This window comes from Conger conger, chromosome 16, assembly GCF_963514075.1.
Source record: "Conger conger chromosome 16, fConCon1.1, whole genome shotgun sequence".
Classification (NCBI taxonomy): domain Eukaryota; kingdom Metazoa; phylum Chordata; class Actinopteri; order Anguilliformes; family Congridae; genus Conger; species Conger conger.
This window is the reverse complement of record NC_083775.1, coordinates 8,505,426-8,527,925: the sequence shown is the minus strand read 5'-3', so window position 1 is coordinate 8,527,925 and position 22,500 is coordinate 8,505,426. Positions and strand designations below refer to the sequence as shown.

Here is a 22,500-nt window from a genome sequence, read left to right as displayed (position 1 = left end):
TTCTCGCCCGGAGAGGCGCCACGCCGCGGCGAGGTACCGCCAGTCCGAACGTTGGCGCCCGTACCGCGCGCGGTCCCGCCGAGAGGCTGCGGTTACGTGAGAACCGTACTCCCGTTCGCCCGTTTCACAGTCGCTTTGGTCTCCCTCCAAACCTCGCCTGGTTATGTAAACCCCCGACAGCGCGAGAGGGAGCACGAAATAATTACCTGCGCAGAACAACAAACAATTACAAGAAAACTTAATCTGACACAACGGCTGCCATAGTAGGGAGACATTTATTTTCCCCTGCACTGAAGCTGCACATTATGAACAAAGAAGAACTTTTCATCGAACATCTTTTCAATCCAGCCCCCCCCCCCCCTTGGGTCACTTCTCTTTTTTTCCTCTTTAGGCTACAGTTATTTTTCTGTTAGCTTGTGCCTACTATATTAGTGCTTGGGTTCACTATTGCGCACGGGGGATTGAAACATAAGTAAGCCACAATTCATAAAGTTGCCAGATATGCAGAGTGAGAGAGTGTGCGATCGAGAGATGGAGAGACAGATCGAGAGAGGAGAGAGAGAGAGAGAGAGAGAGAGAGAGAGAGAGAGAGAGAGAGAGAGGGGTCTGGCCTATATAAGCCAGGCTGAAATATTTCTGGAAGAGAATGCCCTAATTGGCATCCCATTGAGGGAGCGGCGACACCCTCTTGGCGTCCTCTCGCCGAGCCGTTAGCCGTTAGCGGTTAGCGGTTAGCGGTTAGCGCCTGGTCGCCGCGGCGACGCTCCGGCCCTGTTCGCCGGGACTCCCCGCCCGCAGACCGCCACGCAAGCTGTGATTGGCGACAGTCTCAGCCGCACGCAGCGTGACCGAGGGGCGCCCCCCTCTCCGAATGCGTGTCAGAGACGCGGGAGCCTCGTTTAAAGCGCCGTCCGCCAGTCTCACTGCTCCTGCGCTGTCCCCGATAGCATCCTCCAGACGCAGTACGCCTGACAAACTCTATTTACATATCGGACCTTTCACAGACATTCCTATCCAGAGCGACTTACGCAGCTTATATTCATTCATGATAATAATAATAATAATGAGTTATTTAGCTGATGCTTTTTTGTATCCAAAGCAAATTCGAGTTGATGAGACTCAGCGGGGTACAATCCCCCCCCCGGAGCAATGTGGTGTTAAGGGCCTTGCTCAGGGGCCCAACAGCTGTGTGGATCCTATCATGGCTACACCGGGGCTTGAACCACCAACCTTCCAGGTCCCAGTCATGTGCCTTAGCCTGAAGGCTACTGGCTGCCCAATTTGACATACATTCCATTCATATTACTGGATATCTCACTGAAGCAGTTCAGGAAGTTAAGTGCCTCATTCAAGGGTATAACGGCAATGGCTTTAATCATTGACGACCTTGGCGTCGCAAACCAAGTTCCCTAACCATTAACCTTTACAGCTGGATCCTACAAGAAATTAGCTGAATATATGCAATGCTTTCATTGGGCCTAAATGCCAAGTGGCTATTTTGTACAAACATGCTAAAGGACTCTGCATTCAGTGATGGTGTCCTGGTTCATTTCTGCTCTGCATTCAGTGATTACATTACATTACGTTATTGGCATTTGGCAGACGCTCTTATCCAGAGCAACGTACAGTTGATTAGACTAAGCAGGAGACAATCCTCCCCTGGAGCAACGCAGGGTTAAGGGCCTTGCTCAAGGGCCCAACGGCTGTGCGGATCTTATTGCGGCTACACCGCGATTGGAACCACCGACCTTGCGGGTCCCGGTCATCTACCTTAACCACTACGCTACAGGCCGCCCCTTTTTGCAGTTAGTTACATGCATGGTTATTGGGACATGAGTATTGGGACAGTTGTATTGTTATAGTGATGGTATCCCGGCTGGTTTGTGCTCTGCATTCAGTGATGGTATGCTGGTTGGTTTGTGCTCTGCATTCAGTGACGGTAGCCTGGTTGGTTCTCGGGACTGTGCTCATGAGGGGGGTGAAAATCGGAACAGTGGAGCGTGATGCTGCTCCACGCGCTGCAATGAAAACAGTTGGGAGGCTGGCGGGATTCACTCTGGAGATGCTAATGTAGAGCCTCCACAATGCGGAGGACACCCAGAAACCTGGCACACTCGTCACGGTAGGGAGGGACTGAGAGAGAGGGAAAGACCCATTTCAGCACAGACAGTAGAGTGCTGCTGAAGTGTGTGTGTGTGTGTGTGTGTGTGTGTGTGTGTGTGTCTGTTTATATGTCTGTGTTTGTCGACGAGACGAGACTGGGCAGGCTGTGTATGTGTCTGTGTTAATGTATTTGCCTGTGTGTGTGTGTGTGTGTGTGTGTGTGTGTGTTTGTGTGTAGATGTTGTGTGTCAGTATAAATTATAAAATCGTGTCGGGGGGGATAATTGTATCCCAAGTTTGAAACTTTTTTAGGGTCCTGGGAGGGAGGGTCCTGTCTCTCTCTCTGTGGTGAATCTGGAGTGCTGGCTCTCTCTACAGTTCTGTCTCTCTCTCTGTGGTGAATCTGGAGTGCTGGCTCTCTCTACAGTTCTGTCTCTCTCTCTGTGGTGAATCTGGAGTGCTGGCTCTCTCCACAGTCCTGTCTCTCTCTCTATGGTGTATCTGAAGTGCTGGCTCTCTCTACAGTCCTGTCTCTCTCTCTGTGGTGAATCTGGAGTGCTGGCTCTCTCTACGGTCCTGTCTCTCTCTCTCTGGTGAATCTGGAGTGCTGGCTCTCTCTACAGTCCTGTCTCTCTCTCTCTCTGGTGAATCTGGAGTGCTGGCTCTCCTCACAGCCACGTGTAACAGCAGGGAAGACCAAATGGTGGGCAGGCTAGACGAGACTGGGCAGGCTGTCTTGTTTGGCTAGTGCAGGTCAGCTTAGCTGCAATGATCGCAGTCTGTGTCTTTATTATCCGTTTCCACTCTGTCTCAGTCCGGAAAGCCCAAACGCAGGAGCCGGGCCACAGATCTCATAGCTGTAACACCCCTCATGAGTGGTGTGGCGTTAGCTCGACCGGTTCACTCGTAAAGGCACGGTGAAGTGCAGCAAAGGCTCGTAGCAGGTTACCGTGACAACACTCCCTGATGACATGACCCTCAAATTCAAAATAACGTTGTTGCCCTTGGCTAAGCGCGATTTCTCCTTGAGCTGACCGGGTAATGCGTTTGCCTAACAAATCTTTGGACGAGTGAGAGGCTTGGGTTGAAATCCCATCTCGGACTCGCGTGCGTTATCGTGGTTGCTAGGCGTGGGCTGCGGGCTGCGGGCTGCTATGCCTTTTCCACCCTGCGGTCCAACAGCTGAGCTGTGCAGCCCCTGCTGCCGGGGCGGGAGATCCCTGCGAACCCGACAGACCAAAGACACCAATCTCTTTTGAGCAAAGGCCCTGAGCACCACATTTTTCCAGGGGGGGGGGATTGTTCCCTGCCTAGTCTAATCAACTGTAATTCACTTTGTATGACAGCACCAGCTAAATAACAAATTACGGTTGTTATTGTTAGGTTGTGGGGCAATCCCCACTTACCCCCTCCCTGGCGTTTTGGGGGAGATGGAGGGGGAGGGGGGGGGGGGGGGGGGGGGTCAGACAGTAGGGCTCACTCACGTAAAAAGTACTCTGAGGTGTCCGCTTCATAGTCCGTGTCCTCGGGGAAGTGGTCTATCTGTTTACACAACCCCTTGAAGTTGCCTGTAACAGAGGAGGGGGGGGGAGAGCAGCCGTTAGAAGCGTGAAGCTGGAAAGACAAAGACGCGCGCCGACCGTATCCCCGTTCGTTTCTGCGTAAACGGGACACATATTGAAACAAGCCATCCACGCATTGAAACAAGCCATCATCGGTCACAAGCCATTTCACAGCTGGGCCAAGGCTCCGGGACTCTGCTGAGAGTCACTTGGTTCGGTGGGTATGATTCAGCCAGGAGACTGATTTGGTAGATCAATCATTGCATTTACATAGGGCTTTCCTACAAGCACTTTGCAGTGATGAGGGGAAAACTCAGCGGGTTCCCGTCTCCTCTGATCGACCGGCACAGCAGTCCAACAGCCTGGCCTCTCTGTGCCAAGGCAAAGGTTTAAAAATGGCCTTCAGAATAAGAGCGCATGAATGGTACAGTAGGGAAGGTAGGAAAATGCTTGTCAGAATAAGAGCGTGTGTATGGTACAAGTCGGGAGGGTATGAAAATGGCCTTCAGAATAAGAGCGCATGTGTGGTGCAGTCGGGAAGGTATGAAAATGCTTGTCAGAATAAGAGCAAAACAGTGATGAGAGGCTAAGCTAAGTGTGAGCAGTGTAGTGGACCTTGCTGTGAATGGTGTAAGGGGCACAATATTAATTGTACATGGCATAGAGGGACTTAATAGTGGACCAAGTAAGCGATTTACTCAAACTCTTGCAGAGTTTAGAACTTAAAATGCTGTTTTAAAGGTTTTGCTAACTCTGGGAATGCCTGTGTGTGTGCGGTCCGAGGTGTTTGAGTGGCTGGCGATAATCCTCTGTGGACAGTTTGCGATGTGCTGACTGTGTGTCCACAAATCATCCTGAACTCAGGTGTGTAATCACACAGCACACTTCGATTATATCAGGAAGCTCTGTGACGGTCACACAGTGCCACAGAGAGGGAGGGAGAGGGAGGAGAGAGGTAGAAGACAGAGAGGAGAGGGACTGAAAAACTGGGACTTTTTATGTACATAAAAATAGTTACATTACATTTACATTACATGAATGGCATTTGGCAGACGCTCTTATCCAGAGTGACGTACAGTTGATTAGACTAAGCAGGAGACAATCCTCCCCTGGTGCAATGCAGGGTTAAGGGCCTCGCTCAAGGGCCCAACGGCTGTGCGTATCTTATTGTGACTACACCGGGGATCGAACCACCGACCTTGCAGGTCCCAGTCATGTACCTTAACAGGCCGCCCTAGTTGGATGCAGATGAGAGAAACAGGCTTGAAATGAGGAGAGGACTGGAGTATTTGAGGGTGTGAGATAGATGGACAGTCAGCAGGCTTTTGTTCCCAGCAGGCCTGGGTCAATTACGTAATTTTTTGGGATCCGAATACTTTTCTGTGCTCGATTGATCTTGCCTGCCGCAATTGAGTCCCTGAGCAAGACACCTAGCCGCAACTTACATGGCAGGCTATCACCGTTGGTGTGTGAGTAGGTGTGTGAATGGGTGAATGAGAGGCATCATTTGTAAAGCGCTTTGGATAAAGGCGCTATATAAATGCAGACATTTACCATGTGTGGTTGGGATTCGGCCCCCCAGCAACCTGTGCATCAGGCTGGTTATGTATTCATAGTCCCATAATTATTGTGGGTGCCTTTCGACTGAACGAACACCGGAATGCATTTCATATGCAATGTCAGCCAGCCTGATGGAGCAACTGTAATCATTTTGTGACTCATACATTTAGGGATTAGGTTTTGCTTGAATATAACTTTTCTGGGAAGAACTTGGCTCATGTTTAGTATGTTAAGTATAGTGACATCCATGTTCTGGGCTGCTTGTCATTATTTGTACGATATAATAATTTGTTCATAATGGTATGTGTGTGTCCTGGAAACTGTGGTCATCAGGAATTCTTAGTTCTATTTCATTCCTCCTGACCATCAGAGGTGGTGCTTTAGCACTGGATGACCTATACCAACATAGTCACAAGGAAACCTATCCAACAGCAAAGGTTTTGGCAGCACAGCTGCAGAAACTGCACGGTGAGCAGCTACGCAGACCCCATAGAAACAGGCTACGCAGACCCTATAGAAACGGGCTATGCAGACCCTATAGAAACAGGCTACGCAGACCCTATAGAAACGGGCTATGCAGACCCTATAGAAACAGGCTACGCAGACCCTATAGAAACGGGCTATGCAGACCCTATAGAAACAGGATATGCAGGCCTTATACAAACGGGCTATGTAGACCTTATAGAAACGGGCTATGCAGACCTTATACAAACGGGCTATGCAGACCTTATAGAAACGGGCTATGCAGACCCTATAGAAATGGGCTATGCAGACCCTACAGAAACGGGCTATGCAGACCCGACAGATACGGGCTACATAGACCCTATAGAAATGGGCAAAGAGCAGTTGGCTGCAGCGTATGTATCATTCAGTGGCACACCTTTCAAGGCAGCCCCGGAGGTAGACTCGCTCCAGGTGGAATGGCCTGCCAGTCTCCCCAGGTACAGGAAGGCCTTTTGACATGTAGGCATCAGTGCTCGTGCTAGCCAATGCAACATTGCTTTTTTGAGCATTTTCACACGTTCTGATAAATGGTAAATGGCAGGCATTTATATAGCGCTGTACAATTGATGCTTCTCCATTCACCCATTCATACACACTCTCACACACCAACGGCAATTGGCTGCCATGCAAGGCCCCGACCAGCTCGTCAGGAGCATTTGGGGGTTAGGTGTCTTGCTCAGGGACACTTCGACACAGCCCGGGCGGGGGATCGAACCGGCAACCCTCCGACTGCCAGACAACCGCTCTTACTGCCTGAGCCATGTCACCCCTAAAATAGGCTCACTATTTGTGCCATAATAAGCCCGCAATAAGATGTATAGTGCACAGCCCGTGCACAGGCGGAAAATATTCAGCGATACAAATACAACTTTAAAACACCAAGAATGACAAACATGAATAACCTGTTATCATAAGTGAGAGCACCTGATCACATTATGATTATAGCAACATTGCTACAGCGGACATGAAAATTGTAGCGTTTTAATTCCATCTTAGCCTACCACTGACAGCAAGGAGGATGGCCTTACCACAGTAATACTAGCCTTCTGTAACTTAAAAAAAAAATGTTCCAAGAGGTTTAATTGGCTACAATATGAAGATGACAGAAACAGAAAACAAATCAAATGCATTATCTTTAAACAAAAGCTACCAAGAGCGTGACCGACTAGTTTTCCACTTCTCATACAAAAATGTTTTCTCTTTGAATCTCGCAATGCTATCAACGGCGATGATTATAAATCTATAAATATTACAAATGTCAGACAACTAAAACAATTGACTAAAAGGAAGCCTATTTTGCCGTAGTTCATGGTTGGGCCATTGTCCGTTGTAAAAAACAAAAAACAAACAAAAAAAAATACTCTGAATATCCGCATTTGTAGAAGGTAGTACATAGCTTTTCCTGCATTTCGACCCTTTCTCTGTGTGAAAAACGCAGTATTCTGCATTAACGTGACCTCTGGGCATGTGCAATGACCTCAGCTATTTGGACAGGCTCTGCTTGGACAGGCTCTGCCCTTATTATGATCATTGTTGCAGGGAAACAGGCTGTCAGGCCTACGAAGGCTGGCGGCTGCCTCAACGTGCTTATGCGCCGAGTGGTTTACAAGTGTGGGTAGGGTTTGGTAAACCAAATTCATGGTTTACAAAACTGTGGGTAGGGTTTGGTAAACCAAATTCATGGTTTACAAAACTGTGGGTAGGGTTTGGTAAACCAAATTCATGGTTTACAAAACTGTGGGTAGGGTTTGGCAAACCAAATTCATGGTTTACAAAACTGTGGGTAGGGTTTGGCAAACCAAATTCATGGTTTACAAAACTGTGGGTAGGGTTTGGTAAACCAAATTCATGGTTTACAAAACTGTGGGTAGGGTTTGGTAAACCAAATTCATGGTTTACAAAACTGTGGGTAGGGTTTGGTAAACCAAATTCATGGTTTACAAAACTGTGGGTAGGGTTTGGCAAACCGAACACATGGTTTACAAAACTGTGGGTAGGGTTTGGCTAACCGAACACATGGTTTACAAAACTGTGGGTAGGGTTTGGCAAACCAAATTCATGGTTTACAAAACTGTGGGTAGGGTTTGGCAAACCAAATTCATGGTTTACAAAACTGTGGGTAGGGTTTGGCAAACCAAATTCATGGTTTACAAAACTGTGGGTAGGGTTTGGCAAACCAAATTCATGGTTTACAAAACCGTGGGTAGGGTTTGGTAAACCAAATTCATGGTTTACAAAACTGTGGGTAGGGTTTGGCAAACCGAACACATGGTTTACAAAACTGTGGGTAGAGTTTGAAAAACCAAATTAATGGTTTATAAAATGGAGGGTACAGATTGCCAAACCGAGCACACGATTGACTAAACTGAGGGTACGGCCTTGTATCTTTTAGGTTATAATGTAGTGAACTCTACAAATGTTCAATCAGATAAAACCCATCCTCTGACATACAGCTTTTTCATTCTTAAATATAGAAATATGGTAAATCTGTGAAATTTGAAATTCCAAATACTTAACTAAACAAATACTTGTGGGAATAGTGGGAAGTTAACCCATTGAATAACATTGTGAAAATATATTTCAGAAAAAAATAAATGCAGACATTGTGTATTTTGCCTCATAGTCCTTGTTGTGAATGTGAAATCCACTTTTTTTTGTACTGAGGAAACATAACTGTCCCAATACTCATGTCCCAATAACCATGCATGTAACTAACTGCAAAAAGGGGCGGCCTGTAGCGTAGTGGTTAAGGTAAATGACTGGGACACACAAGGTCGGTGGTTCTAATCCCAGTGTAGCCACAATAAGATCCGCACAGCCGTTGGGCCCTTGAGCAAGGCCCTTAACCCTGCATTGCTCCAGGGGAGGATTGTCTCCTGCTTAGTCTAATCAGCTGTACGTCGCTCTGGATGAGGAGTGCCTGCCAAATGCCAATAATGTAATGTAATGTGTACGTACAGTACATTCAGTAAGGTCGAGAGAGTTAGCGTCTCCGTTAGCGACGGACTTCAGCTTGCTGTGGTAGGGCACCACTTCCCCCCTCTCTCAGCCGAGCAGAAACAGCAGGCTGAAGACACCCTGTTTCTGCTCCCCGCGGTCATTTTAACCGCATTAGCATGGCTGAGGATCTGGGCAGCACACAGCATTAAGCTGGTGTAAAACACCTCTCGGCATGGTCGACGTTACGGGAATGTACACAATTTGACGTGTCTGTAGATTCTCCTTCTGTGTGCCTTCTAACATGGGCTTAAGTCAGTGGTCCTCACTCCTGGTTCTGGCCAATTGATCAATTAAAGCAGTTGTTCACCTCAGCAGGTTTCTTTGGTCTGAATCGGTTGCTGATATTAAGGAGAAAATGAAAGCCAGAACATCCTGCGGCTCTCCAGGGCCAGGAGTGAGGACTGCTGGACTAGGTGCTCAGAACCAACTTTATTTCAAAGTGTTCATTTGTGCAAAAAAAAAAACATAGGTGTATAGTCCTGAGTTGTAAACAGAAACATAGCACAAAACTGAAATGGGAACCATCTTAAGCTGGGTTTGGGGGGAGGGTTAGTGAGGGGGGACCACTTTGATTTGCGCGCTGAAACACTGAAGTGACACGTAACCATGCCGATGCCCTTCCCTTGTAACACGGCGTGTAAACTCAGCAGGGCCGTTAATTTTTTATAATGATGTTGTTTCATCTGCGCGCGGAGGAGGGCCTCAGTTAGTACACTTTTTTCCCCGCTGCTCACAGGATCTGTGCCAACGTCCATCTTAAATGTTCCCTCATTTTCTGAGCTTTTGTTCTTATTATAGCAAAAAGCCTGCACCTCACTGACTGTGGAAAGCGTCTCGATTTAACCATGGGTCATATTTACCTCTTAAAAATGTGTGACAAGCGTTTGTTTTCCCCCCCGGTCTGGCCAGTTTTGCAATCGATTGGCAGAAGGAACTGGCTAAAACCCTCCTTCCTTGTGGGAGGGTCACAGAAGACTGCCGTGGGGTGGGGGGGGTTGAGGTATACTGCTGTCTCAGGCCCACCTCTCAGCCAATCACAGACACTTCCTGTGGAGCGAGTTTGTCACATTGGCCAATCACGGAAGATCCCCGTGGAGCGAATCTGGCCGTCGGCCAATCACAGATAGTCTCTGTCGAGTGAGTCCCCCCCCTCGGCCAATTGCAGACAGCTGCAACCCTAAATGGCTTGAGGGAAAAAAAATGAAGTAGCCAAACACAGCTGAATAAGATCCTCTGAGGGGTCATGACTAAGGTTCAGTAGAATGGGGGGTCTCACATTTGGGGGGGGAAGGCATGGATGTGATCCTGCCTTGGTGGGTGGAATTCTCGAAAGGTTTGTAGCTAGGACGGGGAGTGTGTCAGACCTCCCACGGCGACCGTTGCCATGAGGACAGGAGAGCCTGGGTCTGTGTGGGTGTTTCCCCAAAAAGGGCAGATCTGGGGCCCAGCGGAAGATTATCTCACAGCTGTGTGTGTGTGTGTGTGTGTGTGTGTCATACAGCAGCTTACGATGCTGGATACCTGTCTCTGTGATTCAGCAGCCCACACACACACCCTCTCTCACAAACAAACGGTATGAAGCTACAGTAAACCCATGAACCCAAAGCTGTATTCTGCCTTTTCAATTTCATGTTTGTGCCAAAGTTTCAACAGGAGCCTGGAACATGGTGCCGTAGTCTAATTAATTACACCAGTGATGGCAAAAATAAATATTATAATAGTGATAGTAATAGTAATATTCATAAAAATAAGAATAGTCAGGTTTTGGCAGTTGGTGGTATATGGTGTTGCCAAACACCCATCTTCTCTCTGTCCTAGGGAGACTCTTCTCTCTGTCCTAGGGAGACTCTGATTCTTCCCTTCACACAGGCCTGAGGCTGGTGTGTTTCACATTTCCTTCGAGCAAAAGTGACTGAAACCAGACAGAAGGACCTTTTTTCTTGATTTGGCTCTGTACGCCACAATTTTAGATTTGTAATCAACAATTACAAATTCTCAGATTCTCAGCTCTCATTAAAGGGTCTTTTTGTTTATATGCACATTTTGGTTTCACCATGTAGAAATTACATTAGGACCTTGTCAACATAAGGACCAGAGTTCTGCTAATGAAAGTAAAGTCATTATGAGGCTTAGAAATAAAAATCAATAACACGTGGGGTTAACCTTAGGCTAACCAGAATTAACTGAACATCATTGACAAGAAAAAGCACTGGTGAGCTCAGTAATCGCAAAGGGCCTGGCAGGCCACGGAAGACCTCTACAGTTGATGACTGAAGAATTCTCGCCATAATGAAGAAAAACCCACAAACACCTGTCCAATCGATCAGAAACACTCTTCTGGAGGCAGGTGGGGATGTGTCAGTGACTACTGTTTGCAGAAGATTTCACAAACCGAACTACAGAGACTACACTGCAAGATGCAAACCACTAGTTATCCACAAAAATATTTCTTTTTTTACTTGGGACAGTGCACATTAATGTACATTTTCAGTTTCCACGTCAGTGTTAGCTAATGACCTAATTTTCATCTGTAGTGCCTAACCTGCATGTCTTTGGACTGTGGGAGGAAACCGGAGTACCCAGAGAACATGCAAACTCCACACAGAATGGCCCGGGCGGGGCTCGAACCCTGGACCTTCTCGCTGTGAGGCAACAGTGCTGCCCACTGTGCCCCAAGAGATGAGGATGGCCAGGAAACTGTTGACCAAGAAGTACCTAAAAGAGCCTGAGTTCTGGAAAAAAAAGTACTTGCGGACATATGGGGGGCCAAAAGGAACTTCACGAGGTTCCTAGCACCCCGTCTCATCTGTGAGGCATGGTGGCGGGGTGTTACGGCTGCCAACCATAACATTGGCTCAGCAGAATTAATTCTGAAGTGCACAGACGTATTTTGTCTGTTCAAGTTCCGCCAAATGTCTCCAAAATCATTGGATGGTGCTTCGTTCTACAGCAAGACAATAATCCCAAACATATTGCAAAAGCAACAAATTATTATTTTTTTAAAGCCAAAAATGGGATAATTCTTGACTGGCCAAGTCATACACCCAATTTGAATCAAATTGAACATGCGTTTCATTTGCTGAAGAGGAACTATAAGGCAACAATCCCCCACAACAAGCAGGAGCTGAAGATGGCTGTTGTACAGGCCTGGCAGGGCATCACCAGAGAAAATACTCAGCATCTGGTGAAGTCTATGTGTCACACACACATTTTTCTTAGTTTTTAAACGAGGGCAGCCTAGTGGCTAAGGTACATGACTGGGACCCGGAAGGTTGGTGGTTCAAGCCCCGGTGCAGCCACAATAAGATCAGCACAGCTTCACTTCCTTGCTTTGTATGTCAATGAAAAGTTGGTAAAATATTGGCCTAATTCCGCCTGCATGGATATACAGTCTGATTGACCGAATTAACAATTTATTTTTAAGCAGACGGTGATTGGAAGTTTAATTTGGTTTTTTTTCCTTATGGAATATCATTTTCTTGCACCTTTCTGTTCAGTTGCGTTACCCCCAAGGTTAGAATTTTCTGTTGAGTGTATTTTTAGACCAAAATGTAACTCGCACTTTAAAAACTCAAAAATGAAAAATATTGTTTGTTTTGATTATTATTGAGCCTTGCTGCTCTGTAGATGTAGGACTGAGCCCAGCTGGTTTAAACGCCATTGGAGACCCCTGCTCTGTGGAGATGGCAATAATATCAGTATAACTGTGCTACATGTCTATCAGTGTTTGTAAGTGTAATATGTGCATGTAGGTGTTACTTGTAGGGTTTAAATGCATCTGAACAACTCAAATCCCTTTTCCCAAGTTTTCCAATACACAGTCTTGTGGAGACAGGGGACAATCCCCCCAGGAGCAATGCCTGGTTAAGGGCCTTGCTCAAGGGCCAAACAGCTGCACGGATATTATTGTGGCTACACCGGGGCTTGAACCACTAACCTTCCAGGTCCCATTACACTACATGTTACATGCATGTTATTTAGCTGACGCTTTAATCCAAAGTGACATACAGCTGATTAGATTAAGCAGGAGACGATGTCCCCAGGAGCAGTGTGGGGTTAAGGGCCTTGCTCTACGGAGCTTGGGTGACTGAGTCACGGCCTCCCTGTCAGGGGAGGTAAACCTACAATGAGAATAACAGCACAGGGGAATTTCCAGAAAGAAATGCTGCAGATACCTCCCAATATATCGGTGTCCGATATATAGACTCTCGCCACAACTGCTGGACACAGTGTCACGGACTGTGACTATCCTGAACCACAACTGCTGGACACAGTGTCACAGACTGTGACTATCTCTAACCACAACTGCTGGACACAGTATCACTGACTGTGACTATCTCTAACCACAACTGCTGGACACAGTATCACTGACTGTGACTATCTCTAACCACAACTGCTGGACACAGTATCACTGACTGTGACTATCTCTAACCACAACTGCTGGGCACATTGTCTCTGACTGTGACTATTTTTTTCCCATGGCCTCTGAAAAACACACTTCAGTGACAGTTGTAAAAATACAAATTACAAATATTGTTTGATTGATTGGTCGATTGGCCTATAAACAGAGTGAACGCCATGCAGTCTGTGTGCAGCAATACAAAAAAAAGATACACAGGTGAATCCACAGTATTTCACTATTTATGCAATCACAATATTTTATTTATGCAAACGCATCCAAAACCCTTTCATTTGTGGTAAAACCAAATGCCTTATTATTGGTATTTGGAAACTATTACTGTACAATAAATAAGCCAATATTTATTGTGCAGTAAGAGGCTAAGCTTGGTTGGCAGTTTTTGAGAAATGCTGAGCTTTAATGTGCAAACTGTTTTCTCTGCTGAGCTTTAATATGTATACTGTTTATCTGCTTAGCTCTAATGTGTGTACTGTTTCTCTGCTGTGCTTTAATGTGTGTACTGTTTCTCTGTTGGGCTCTAATGTGTGTACTGTTTTCTCTGCTTAGCTCTTATGTGTATACTGTTTTCTCTGCTGAGCTCTAATGTGTATACTGTTTTCTCTGCTTAGCTCTAATGTGTGTACTGTTTCTCTGCTGGGCTTTAATGTGTGTAGTTTTCTCTGCTGTGCTTTAATGTGTGTACTGTTTCTCTGCTGTGCTTTAATGTGTGTACTGTTTCTCTGCTGAGCTCTAATGTGTGTACTGTTTCTCTGCTGAGCTCTAATGTGTATACTGTTTCTCTGCTGAGCTTTAATGTGTGTACTGTTTTCTTTTTTGTTCCACACATGCCACTCCTGTTGGCACTTCACCCTGCCCTGATTTTCTCGTACCACTGCTTGGCCTGTGAAATATGTCCTATGGCCTGTATGCGTTACGCTGCAAAGTGTGAAACATTATACGTTCATTCGTTTTGCTGAATGTAAACCCGGACCTCTTTTTCTGAAAGGCAATGCATTCACTGTGTTTCTCCACGTCTTACGCCATTGTCTCTCTCTGTTCTTGTGCGTTTCAGCAGACGCCCGAGACGTGGAGACGCGCGAGAGCTGAGGGAGAAGAAGACAGGCCAGCTTCGAGACGATCCACGACGGGCGTCTGCTGGTGATTACGGGCAAGAACAGAGATGAGCGCTGTGGCTGAATGCGAGGGCCCTAGTTTGGGAGTTTATAGGCCGTCCTGAATTCTGCTTCCACCTTCAGATTTCGGGCGCAGAATGGGAGCCTGTGCCCCCGCCTCTTCCTCAGGAGCGGGGCTGTTCTAAAAACGGCAGACGAGGGACCTCTGTGTCCTCCTCTCGGATATCTGTGTTGAGTCACAGAATTAGGCAGACGAGGAGGGGTGGCGGGGGCGGGCGCTCGATTCGCCTCCACCAATCCAAGTCCTCCCCGGCACCGTCAGAGCCACGTGGTTGGCGGTTGCAAGTGGCACTCAGATACTCGAGTCATCCGTACACCCAGTGAACCGCGCAAGCTCAGTGTTTTCAGGCCCTCGCACAAGCCGCTGTCCTTCCTGCACAATCTTTACTAATGTTCTTCTTTTTTATTTGCTGCGAATGTGAACAATAGGCAAGTCCGATATACAATTACAGTATCTTCACTTGGCCAATCGTGTGCTTCCCTGATGCTCAACGGTCAGTGAAGGTCTCCGTCTCTATGCGCTGTGTGTTTGAAGGTCTGAAGTGATGTGTCCAACAACTGCTCTGGAAGGATTTAAATCAAACTTTAAATGATAGATATCTTCTTACGTGAAATATTTGTTTTTGTTTGTGCATTATGAACGATGGTGACGCTATCTTAGTGCTCGCTTTGGTGCTCACTCATCTGCAGAATTCCCACCTCTCCCGAAAGGTCAGGGAGTCTCCCGGAATTCCCAACCTGCTCCCTGATGTACACCAAACGCAAAGTGTAGTCTGGAAATGTGCATTAACCTGTGGCGAATTGGCGGACAATCGTGAATTAAGCAAGCGAAAAGTGAAAAGCGTGGCAGTATAACACAGCCCTGGTGAGGCCCGATTGATGAGAGAATTGCTTTTCTCGGTGGCAAAACTTCAGTGTTTCACCTGGAGATAGGTTACCTAGCCTCTGTTCCACCCAACCAACTGTCAACCGAAGCGGGCCTGAGAGATTTTCCCGCTCCTCTGATCTGCTGACCTGACTCCTTTGGTAACTGTCAGCGGAACACATCAACTGAAAATGTATTTGTGTAGCTCTTTTCACAAGCTGTTGTCACAACACACTTGACAGAAAACTTGGGCTGAAACAAGACAACAGAGCAAGACTTCCTGTTGACAGATGGGAAGAAGCCTTGGGAGGAACCAAGCCAAGGGGAGGGGCGGAGAGGGGGGAGGGTGTGTCCGTTCTCCACTGGCTGGCTCGGGAAGCGGATATTAATGACCAAATGACCTACAGGCACAATCCCATCCAAACACACACACACAAATTGGACCAAGCACCTCATACCTACACCCAAGCATACCTGAGATTATCACACTTCATACCTACGCCCAAGCATACCTGAGAATGTCACAGTGCAGCCGATCACATCTGATAAAGGGTAAACACACGTGAGCTGAAAGGAATGGCCCTGAACCCCCACATTGCACGAGGGGGGATTGACTCCTGCTTTGTCTTTGTCTATGGATAAAAGCGTCAGCTAAATAGCAAACTATTATTATAACTATTAGGTACTGAATATGCGCCCATCAGCAGGAGCAGGCTGGTCCTGCGTGGCAGTGCGGGCTTGCTGTGCGGCGATGGCGGGCGATGGCGGTCGCTCGTTTGGAAAGCAGCGAGGTGACCGGAGCCAGCTTTCTCTCATTAAGGACCCGGGTCCCGCTAAGAGGCGTGCAGCGCACAGGCGCTAATTTGATTTGTGTCTGCAGCTAGAGTGCGCCTCCATCCCTACTGCACGACAGCTTTTCCCATTGCAGGGGGCCTGTCCCTGTCGCACACACACACACACGCACACATACACACACACCCACGCACACACATGCATACACACACGCACACATTCACACACACACGCACACACACACACACACACACACACGAACACACGCATACATACACAAGCACATTCACACACACATACACACACACGAACACACATACACACACACACACACCCACGCACACACATGCATACACACACGCACACATTCACACACACACACACGCACACACACACGCACACACACACACACACAAACACACACACACACACACAAGCACATTCACACACACACACACACGAACACACATACAAGCACATACACACACACACACATACACACACAAGCACATACACACACACACACACACACAAACACATATACAAGCACATACACATACACATACACACACAAGCATACGCACACACCAGACATAGTTTTATAATAATCAGATATTTTTATAATTATTCTTTCATGGCCAGTGGACAAATTGGAGAAAATGAGCATCTGTGTCATTGACTGGGCTTTGAGCAGTTAGTCTGTGACCGTGCACCAGTCCTGGAGAAATCCGCCGGACATTAATCACCGTTTAAGAGCACGCCGAACACAAGGGGAGACAAGGGGGGGGCGCTTCAGGAGAGACCCGGAATGTTTTCTCTGCAGGGGTCTGTACGGGACACGTCGCAGGCGATCTGCGAAGATCACGGAGATTACAGGGTTTATTCCAAGGGCCACGGCAGACAAGTGGCCCGGAGAGGGAGCGTGTGTGTGTAAGCGAGAGTGTGTGTGTGTGTGTGTGTGTGTGTGTGTGTAAGAGAGATCGTGAGAGAGAGCATTAGAGGTTATGCGAGAGGGAGAAAATGAGAGCGCGCACAGCATCGGTCGTCAGGGGAAACGCTGTGTTCCGCACTGTGTTTTGCTTCCCATCTCCCTCCGCTGTGGATTCTGGGACTTCAGCGATGATATCAATTTAACCCTGTCAATACGCACGCCCACACAGACTCGGCGTGTTCCCCCCCGCGCACGCTCGCACGTAGCGCTGCAGACGCACGCTGGCCTGACCCGCGAGAGCGCACGCACGCACGAACGAGCACACGCGCGGCTCGCCTCTTGTGTCAATCTGCCCCTCCGTCGATTTCTCGAAGCGATTTCGAATGACTAATTTTAGAACGGATTGGGACGCGCCCGTCCGAGCAGGAAACGCCGCTTAGCCGCGCGTGTTTTCCGGCGCGGGAGGGAGGGAGTCGCGCGCGGGCGGCGGTCGCTGTCCGAGGCCTCCATCCGTCCCGATATCGTGTGACGGGAGACGTCCGGGCCAGCGCGGAGCCTGTCTTCCGCTGTTATTAACGCCCGTCGCTGTGAGCCTACCGCCGTGCCAGGGCTGGAGCTGCTCGCAGGGCTGGGCTTGTTCCGCTTGCTCATTTTTATCCTCTTTTTTCTTTTCTTTTTTCTTTTCTTTCCTTCTACTCCTGGCTCCGCCCATCAGGCGAGGCTAGGAGAAGGTTCAAGAAAAAGTTAAGTAAAGACGGGGGGAAATTGAGAAAACGTGAAAATGTCCTAGCTCCGTCAAACGTCGGTTGGAAGACGCGTCGGTTACAGACGTGGCTGATGTATGGCAGGTGGGGAGAGGTGAACCCACAGGTCGTTTTCCAAAAAAATACTTCTACAAAGGATGTGCTCATGCTCAATGGCAAAATAGGGACTTCCTTATTTTCTACTTCTAACTCCTATAAGGAACATTTAATGTGATCAATTTCCAGGTCAGGAGCAAGGAAAAGAACAGAGAGGAGAAACATTAGCAATTGGAATGAGCCCTCTGTGGTGCTGGGATTGTTTGAGGGGAGATATTCTCCTTCTCACCAGCCTGACTAGGACTCAGCTGGGGGTGACCAGTAACGAGCCTGACTGGGGCTCAGCTGGTGGTGACCAGTAACCAGTAACCAGCCTGACAGGGGCTCAGCTGGGGGTGACCAGTAACCAGCCTGACTGGGGCTCAGCTGGGGTGACCAGTAACCAGCCTGACAGGGGCTTAGCTGGGGGTGACCAGTAACCAGTAACCAGCCTGACAGGGACTCAGCTGAGGGTGACCAGTAACCAGCCTGACTGGGGCTCAGCTGGGGGTGACCAGTAACCAGCCTGACTGGGGCTCAGCTGGGGTGACCAGTAACCAGCCTGACAGGGGCTTAGCTGGGGGTGACCAGTAACCAGTAACCAGCCTGACAGGGGCTCAGCTGGGGGTGACCAGTAACCAGCCTGACTGGGGCTCAGCTGCGGGTGACCAGTAACCAGCCTAACAGGGGCTCAGCTGGGGGTGACCAGTAACCAGCCTGACTAGGACTCAGCTGGGGGTGACCAGTAACCAGCCTGACTGGGGCTCAGCTGGTGGTGACCAGTAACCAGTAACCAGCCTGACAGGGTCTCAGCTGGGGGTGACCAGTAACCCGTAACCAGCCTGACTGGGGATCAGCTGGGGGTGACCAGTAACCCGCCTGACTGGGGCTCAGCTGGGGGTGACCAGTAACCAGTAACCAGCCTGACTGGGGCTCAGCTGGGGGTGACCAGTAACCAGCCTGACTGGGGATCAGCTGGGGTGACCAGTAACCAGCCTGACTGGGGCTCAGCTGGGGTGACCAGTAACTAGCCTGACAGGGGCTTAGCTGGGGGTGACCAGTAACCAGTAACCAGCCTGACAGGGGCTCAGCTGGGGGTGACCAGTAACCAGCCTGACAGGGGCTCAGCTGGGGGTGACCAGTAACCAGCCTAACAGGGGCTCAGCTGGGGGTGACCAGTAACCAGCCTGACTAGGACTCAGCTGGGGGTGACCAGTAACCAGCCTGACTGGGGCTCAGCTGGTGGTGACCAGTAACCAGTAACCAGCCTGACAGGGACTCAGCTGGGGGTGACCAGTAACCAGCCTGACTGGGGCTCAGCTGGGAGTGACCAGTAACCAGCCTGACTGGGGCTCAGCTGGGGTGACCAGTAACCAGCCTGACAGGGGCTTAGCTGGGGGTGACCAGTAACCAGCCTGACAGGGGCTCAGCTGGGGGTGACCAGTAACCAGCCTGACTGGGGCTCAGCTGCGGGTGACCAGTAACCAGCCTAACAGGGGCTCAGCTGGGGGTGACCAGTAACCAGCCTGACTAGGACTCAGCTGGGGGTGACCAGTAACCAGCCTGACTGGGGCTCAGCTGGTGGTGACCAGTAACCAGTAACCAGCCTGACAGGGGCTCAGCTGGGGGTGACCAGTAACCCGTAACCAGCCTGACTGGGGATCAGCTGGGGGTGACCAGTAACCCGCCTGACTGGGGCTCAGCTGGGGGTGACCAGTAACCAGTAACCAGCCTGACTGCAGCTCAGCTGGGGGTGACCAGTAACCAGCCTGACTGGGGATCAGCTGGGGGTGACCAGTAACCAGCCTGACTGGGGCTCAGCTGGGGTGACCAGTAACTAGCCTGACAGGGGCTTAGCTGGGGGTGACCAGTAACCAGTAACCAGCCTGACAGGGGCTCAGCTGGGGGTGACCAGTAACCAGCCTGACAGGGGCTCAGCTGGGGGTGACCAGTAACCAGCCTAACAGGGGCTCAGCTGGGGGTGACCAGTAACCAGCCTGACTAGGACTCAGCTGGGGGTGACCAGTAACCAGCCTGACTGGGGCTCAGCTGGTGGTGACCAGTAACCAGTAACCAGCCTGACAGGGGCTCAGCTGGGGGTGACCAGTAACCCATAACCAGCCTGACTGGGGATCAGCTGGGGGTGACCAGTAACCAGCCTGACTGGGGCTCAGCTGGGGGTGACCAGTAACCAGTAACCAGCCTGACTGGGGCTCAGCTGGGGGTGACCAGTAACCAGCCTGACTGGGGCTCAGCTGGGGTGACCAGTAACTAGCCTGACTGGGGCTCAGCTGGGGGTGACCAGTAACTAGCCTGACTGGGGCTCAGCTGTGGGTGACCAGTAACCAGCCTGACAGGGGCTCAGCTGGGGGTGACCAGTAACCAGTAACCAGCCTGACAGGGGCTCAGCTGGGGGTGACCAGTAACCAGCCTGACTGGGGCTCAGCTGGGGTGACCAGTAACCAGCCTGACTGGGGCTCAGCTGGGGGTGACCAGTAACTAGCCTGACTGGGGCTCAGCTGGGGGTGACCAGTAACCAGTAACCGGCCTGACTGGGGCTCAGCTGGGGGTGACCAGTAACTAGCCTGACAGGGGCTCAGCTGGGGGTGACCAGTAACCAGCCTGACGGGCTCAGCTGGGGGTGACCAGTAACCAGCCTGACAGGGGCTCAGCTGGGAGTGACCAGTAACCAGTATAGTGATTGGGTCTCACTGGCTTGGCAAGGCACAGTCTGCTATGTGTTAAGTGGAGGTTATGTGAATGTGTTTAATGTGTGGCTAAGGTACATGACTGGGACCCAGAAGGTTCCTGGTTCAAGCCCCGGTGGAACAATGATAAGATCTGCACAGCTAGTGGGCCCTTGAGCAAGGCCCTTGACCATTGCCATTGGCCATTGCTCCAGGGGAAATTGAAGCTCTAATGAACTATGAGTCACTTTAGATAAAAGTATCAGCTAAATAACAAAAAAACAAAAAAAAATGTATATAGCGCTTCACAATTGATGCCTCTCATTCAAGCATTCACACACACACACACACACACACATGCACACCCGACACACGCACATCACACCTGCACACTCCTTTTCACACACAGCAAACATGCCACCATGCACACCACTCACACATGCACTAAAGACACACACACAAACATTTGAAACATTCAGGAATACACACACATACACTGCGCTGTCTGTTCAGTTTTGGTTATTCTGAGAATTTATTTTCCAAAAGCAGATATTTCAAAGTCATTGGACTCCTTACTCAATTAAGATAATTGGAGACAATTCAATCCGTGTGACTCACCAGCCTAGTTGAACTCGTGCGTATCAAAACACTTTTGTCTATTCCATAGAACCCCACTATTGGACTCTACAAGTCACAATAATGGCAATCTGTCAATCAATCTGTTTATTTATTTTAACCGGTATTTGAAATGATAATGAGCCTAGAATTAACATAATTGTAATATTCTCAATCCACACCATTAAGCAAACCTTCCTTAAATGCCATGACCTATTGCACAATTGTCTATTGGCCATCTCTCTCTCTCTCTCTCTCTCTCTCACTCACTCCCTGATTCCTCTCTTCCTCTGGGCTTTGTATCCCCCCTCCCCCTGTGTGCTGACTGGCTGCATTGCTTTGTTCAGCAGGCCAGGGTAGCCAATCAGGAGCTGAGCGGAAACCATAACAACAACAGGAGAATTCTCTGCTGCACATGTGGTCCAGCATTCAGCTGTTGAGAGAGCGAGATTGAGAGAATGGGAGAGAGAAAACGAGGGCGAGAGAATGAGAGAGCAAGAGAGAGTGGGAGAACCGACAGACAGAGAGTGCGCTGTGGTGCGTGGATGAGCCCCGTGTTCTCGGATCAGAACCGGACCGTTCTAGTGGGGTCTTTGCCCAGGTTATGGGAGGGTTCAGCTGGTTACTGGTCCCCATTCAGCACCAACTAGAAACCTCACCTGATCAATCGGGGCACCCACGGATTGCGTGGTATAGCCGAGTAAGAAAGGTTTTCAGTAATAAATCATTTGTTATTTATCTGACGCTTCTTATCCAAAGCGACTTGCATTTGATTAGACTAAGCAGGAGGCAATCCCCCCAGGAGAAATGTGTGGTTAAGGGCCCTGCTCAAGGGCCCAACAGCTGTACTGATCTTATCGTGGCTACACCGGGGCTTGAACCACCAAAATTCTAGGTCCCAGAAATGTACCTTGGTCATGAGGCTACAGGCTTTTCACTGACTGACCTGTGAAAGGCAGTGGCTGGAGACAGCACGTGTTTTAGAAGACAACCGTGGATGTCTCTGCTCTCTCTAACAGACAGTGGGGTCTCTGCTCTCCCTAACAGGCAGACACATGATTGTGGCCATGGCTGCAGATTATTGGCCGTTCTAAATGAGGGTGGAAATTGGACATGGTCGGCTCCATGTTAGGTGCCAGATTTAATTAAAAATGAAAAAAAAAGGTATATAATTAGTAGCGTTTGATCGGCCGGCTCATAATTCAGTTTGAAGAATCGATTGTCTGATGCATGGCTAATGCCTTGAGTTTCAGTCATTCTCATTGGACGCACAGCAGATGTGTCATAATGACGGATATAAACTGTCAATGAAATCAGGAATATGCAATCACGGAATTTACGGAATTTCCTGTAACGTTGCGATTGGCAGTCTTCGTCAGAGTGTTCATGCCAGCATTCGATCGATAGTCTGAACTCAGTGACAGGCCTGTTTAGCAGTGCAGTGTGTGTA

General features: G+C 49.0%; 1 protein-coding gene across 1 annotated transcript in view; it reads right to left on the bottom strand.

Moving 5' to 3' along the window:
• Nucleotides 1-22,500, bottom strand: part of LOC133114293 (voltage-dependent calcium channel gamma-2 subunit) — a 77,567-nt gene that overhangs the window by 15,967 nt on the left and 39,100 nt on the right. The window contains exon 2 of the mRNA XM_061223546.1: nt 3,588-3,671. Coding sequence (XP_061079530.1) covers nt 3,588-3,671 — 84 coding nt within the window. The remainder of the gene's footprint in view (nt 1-3,587; nt 3,672-22,500) is intronic.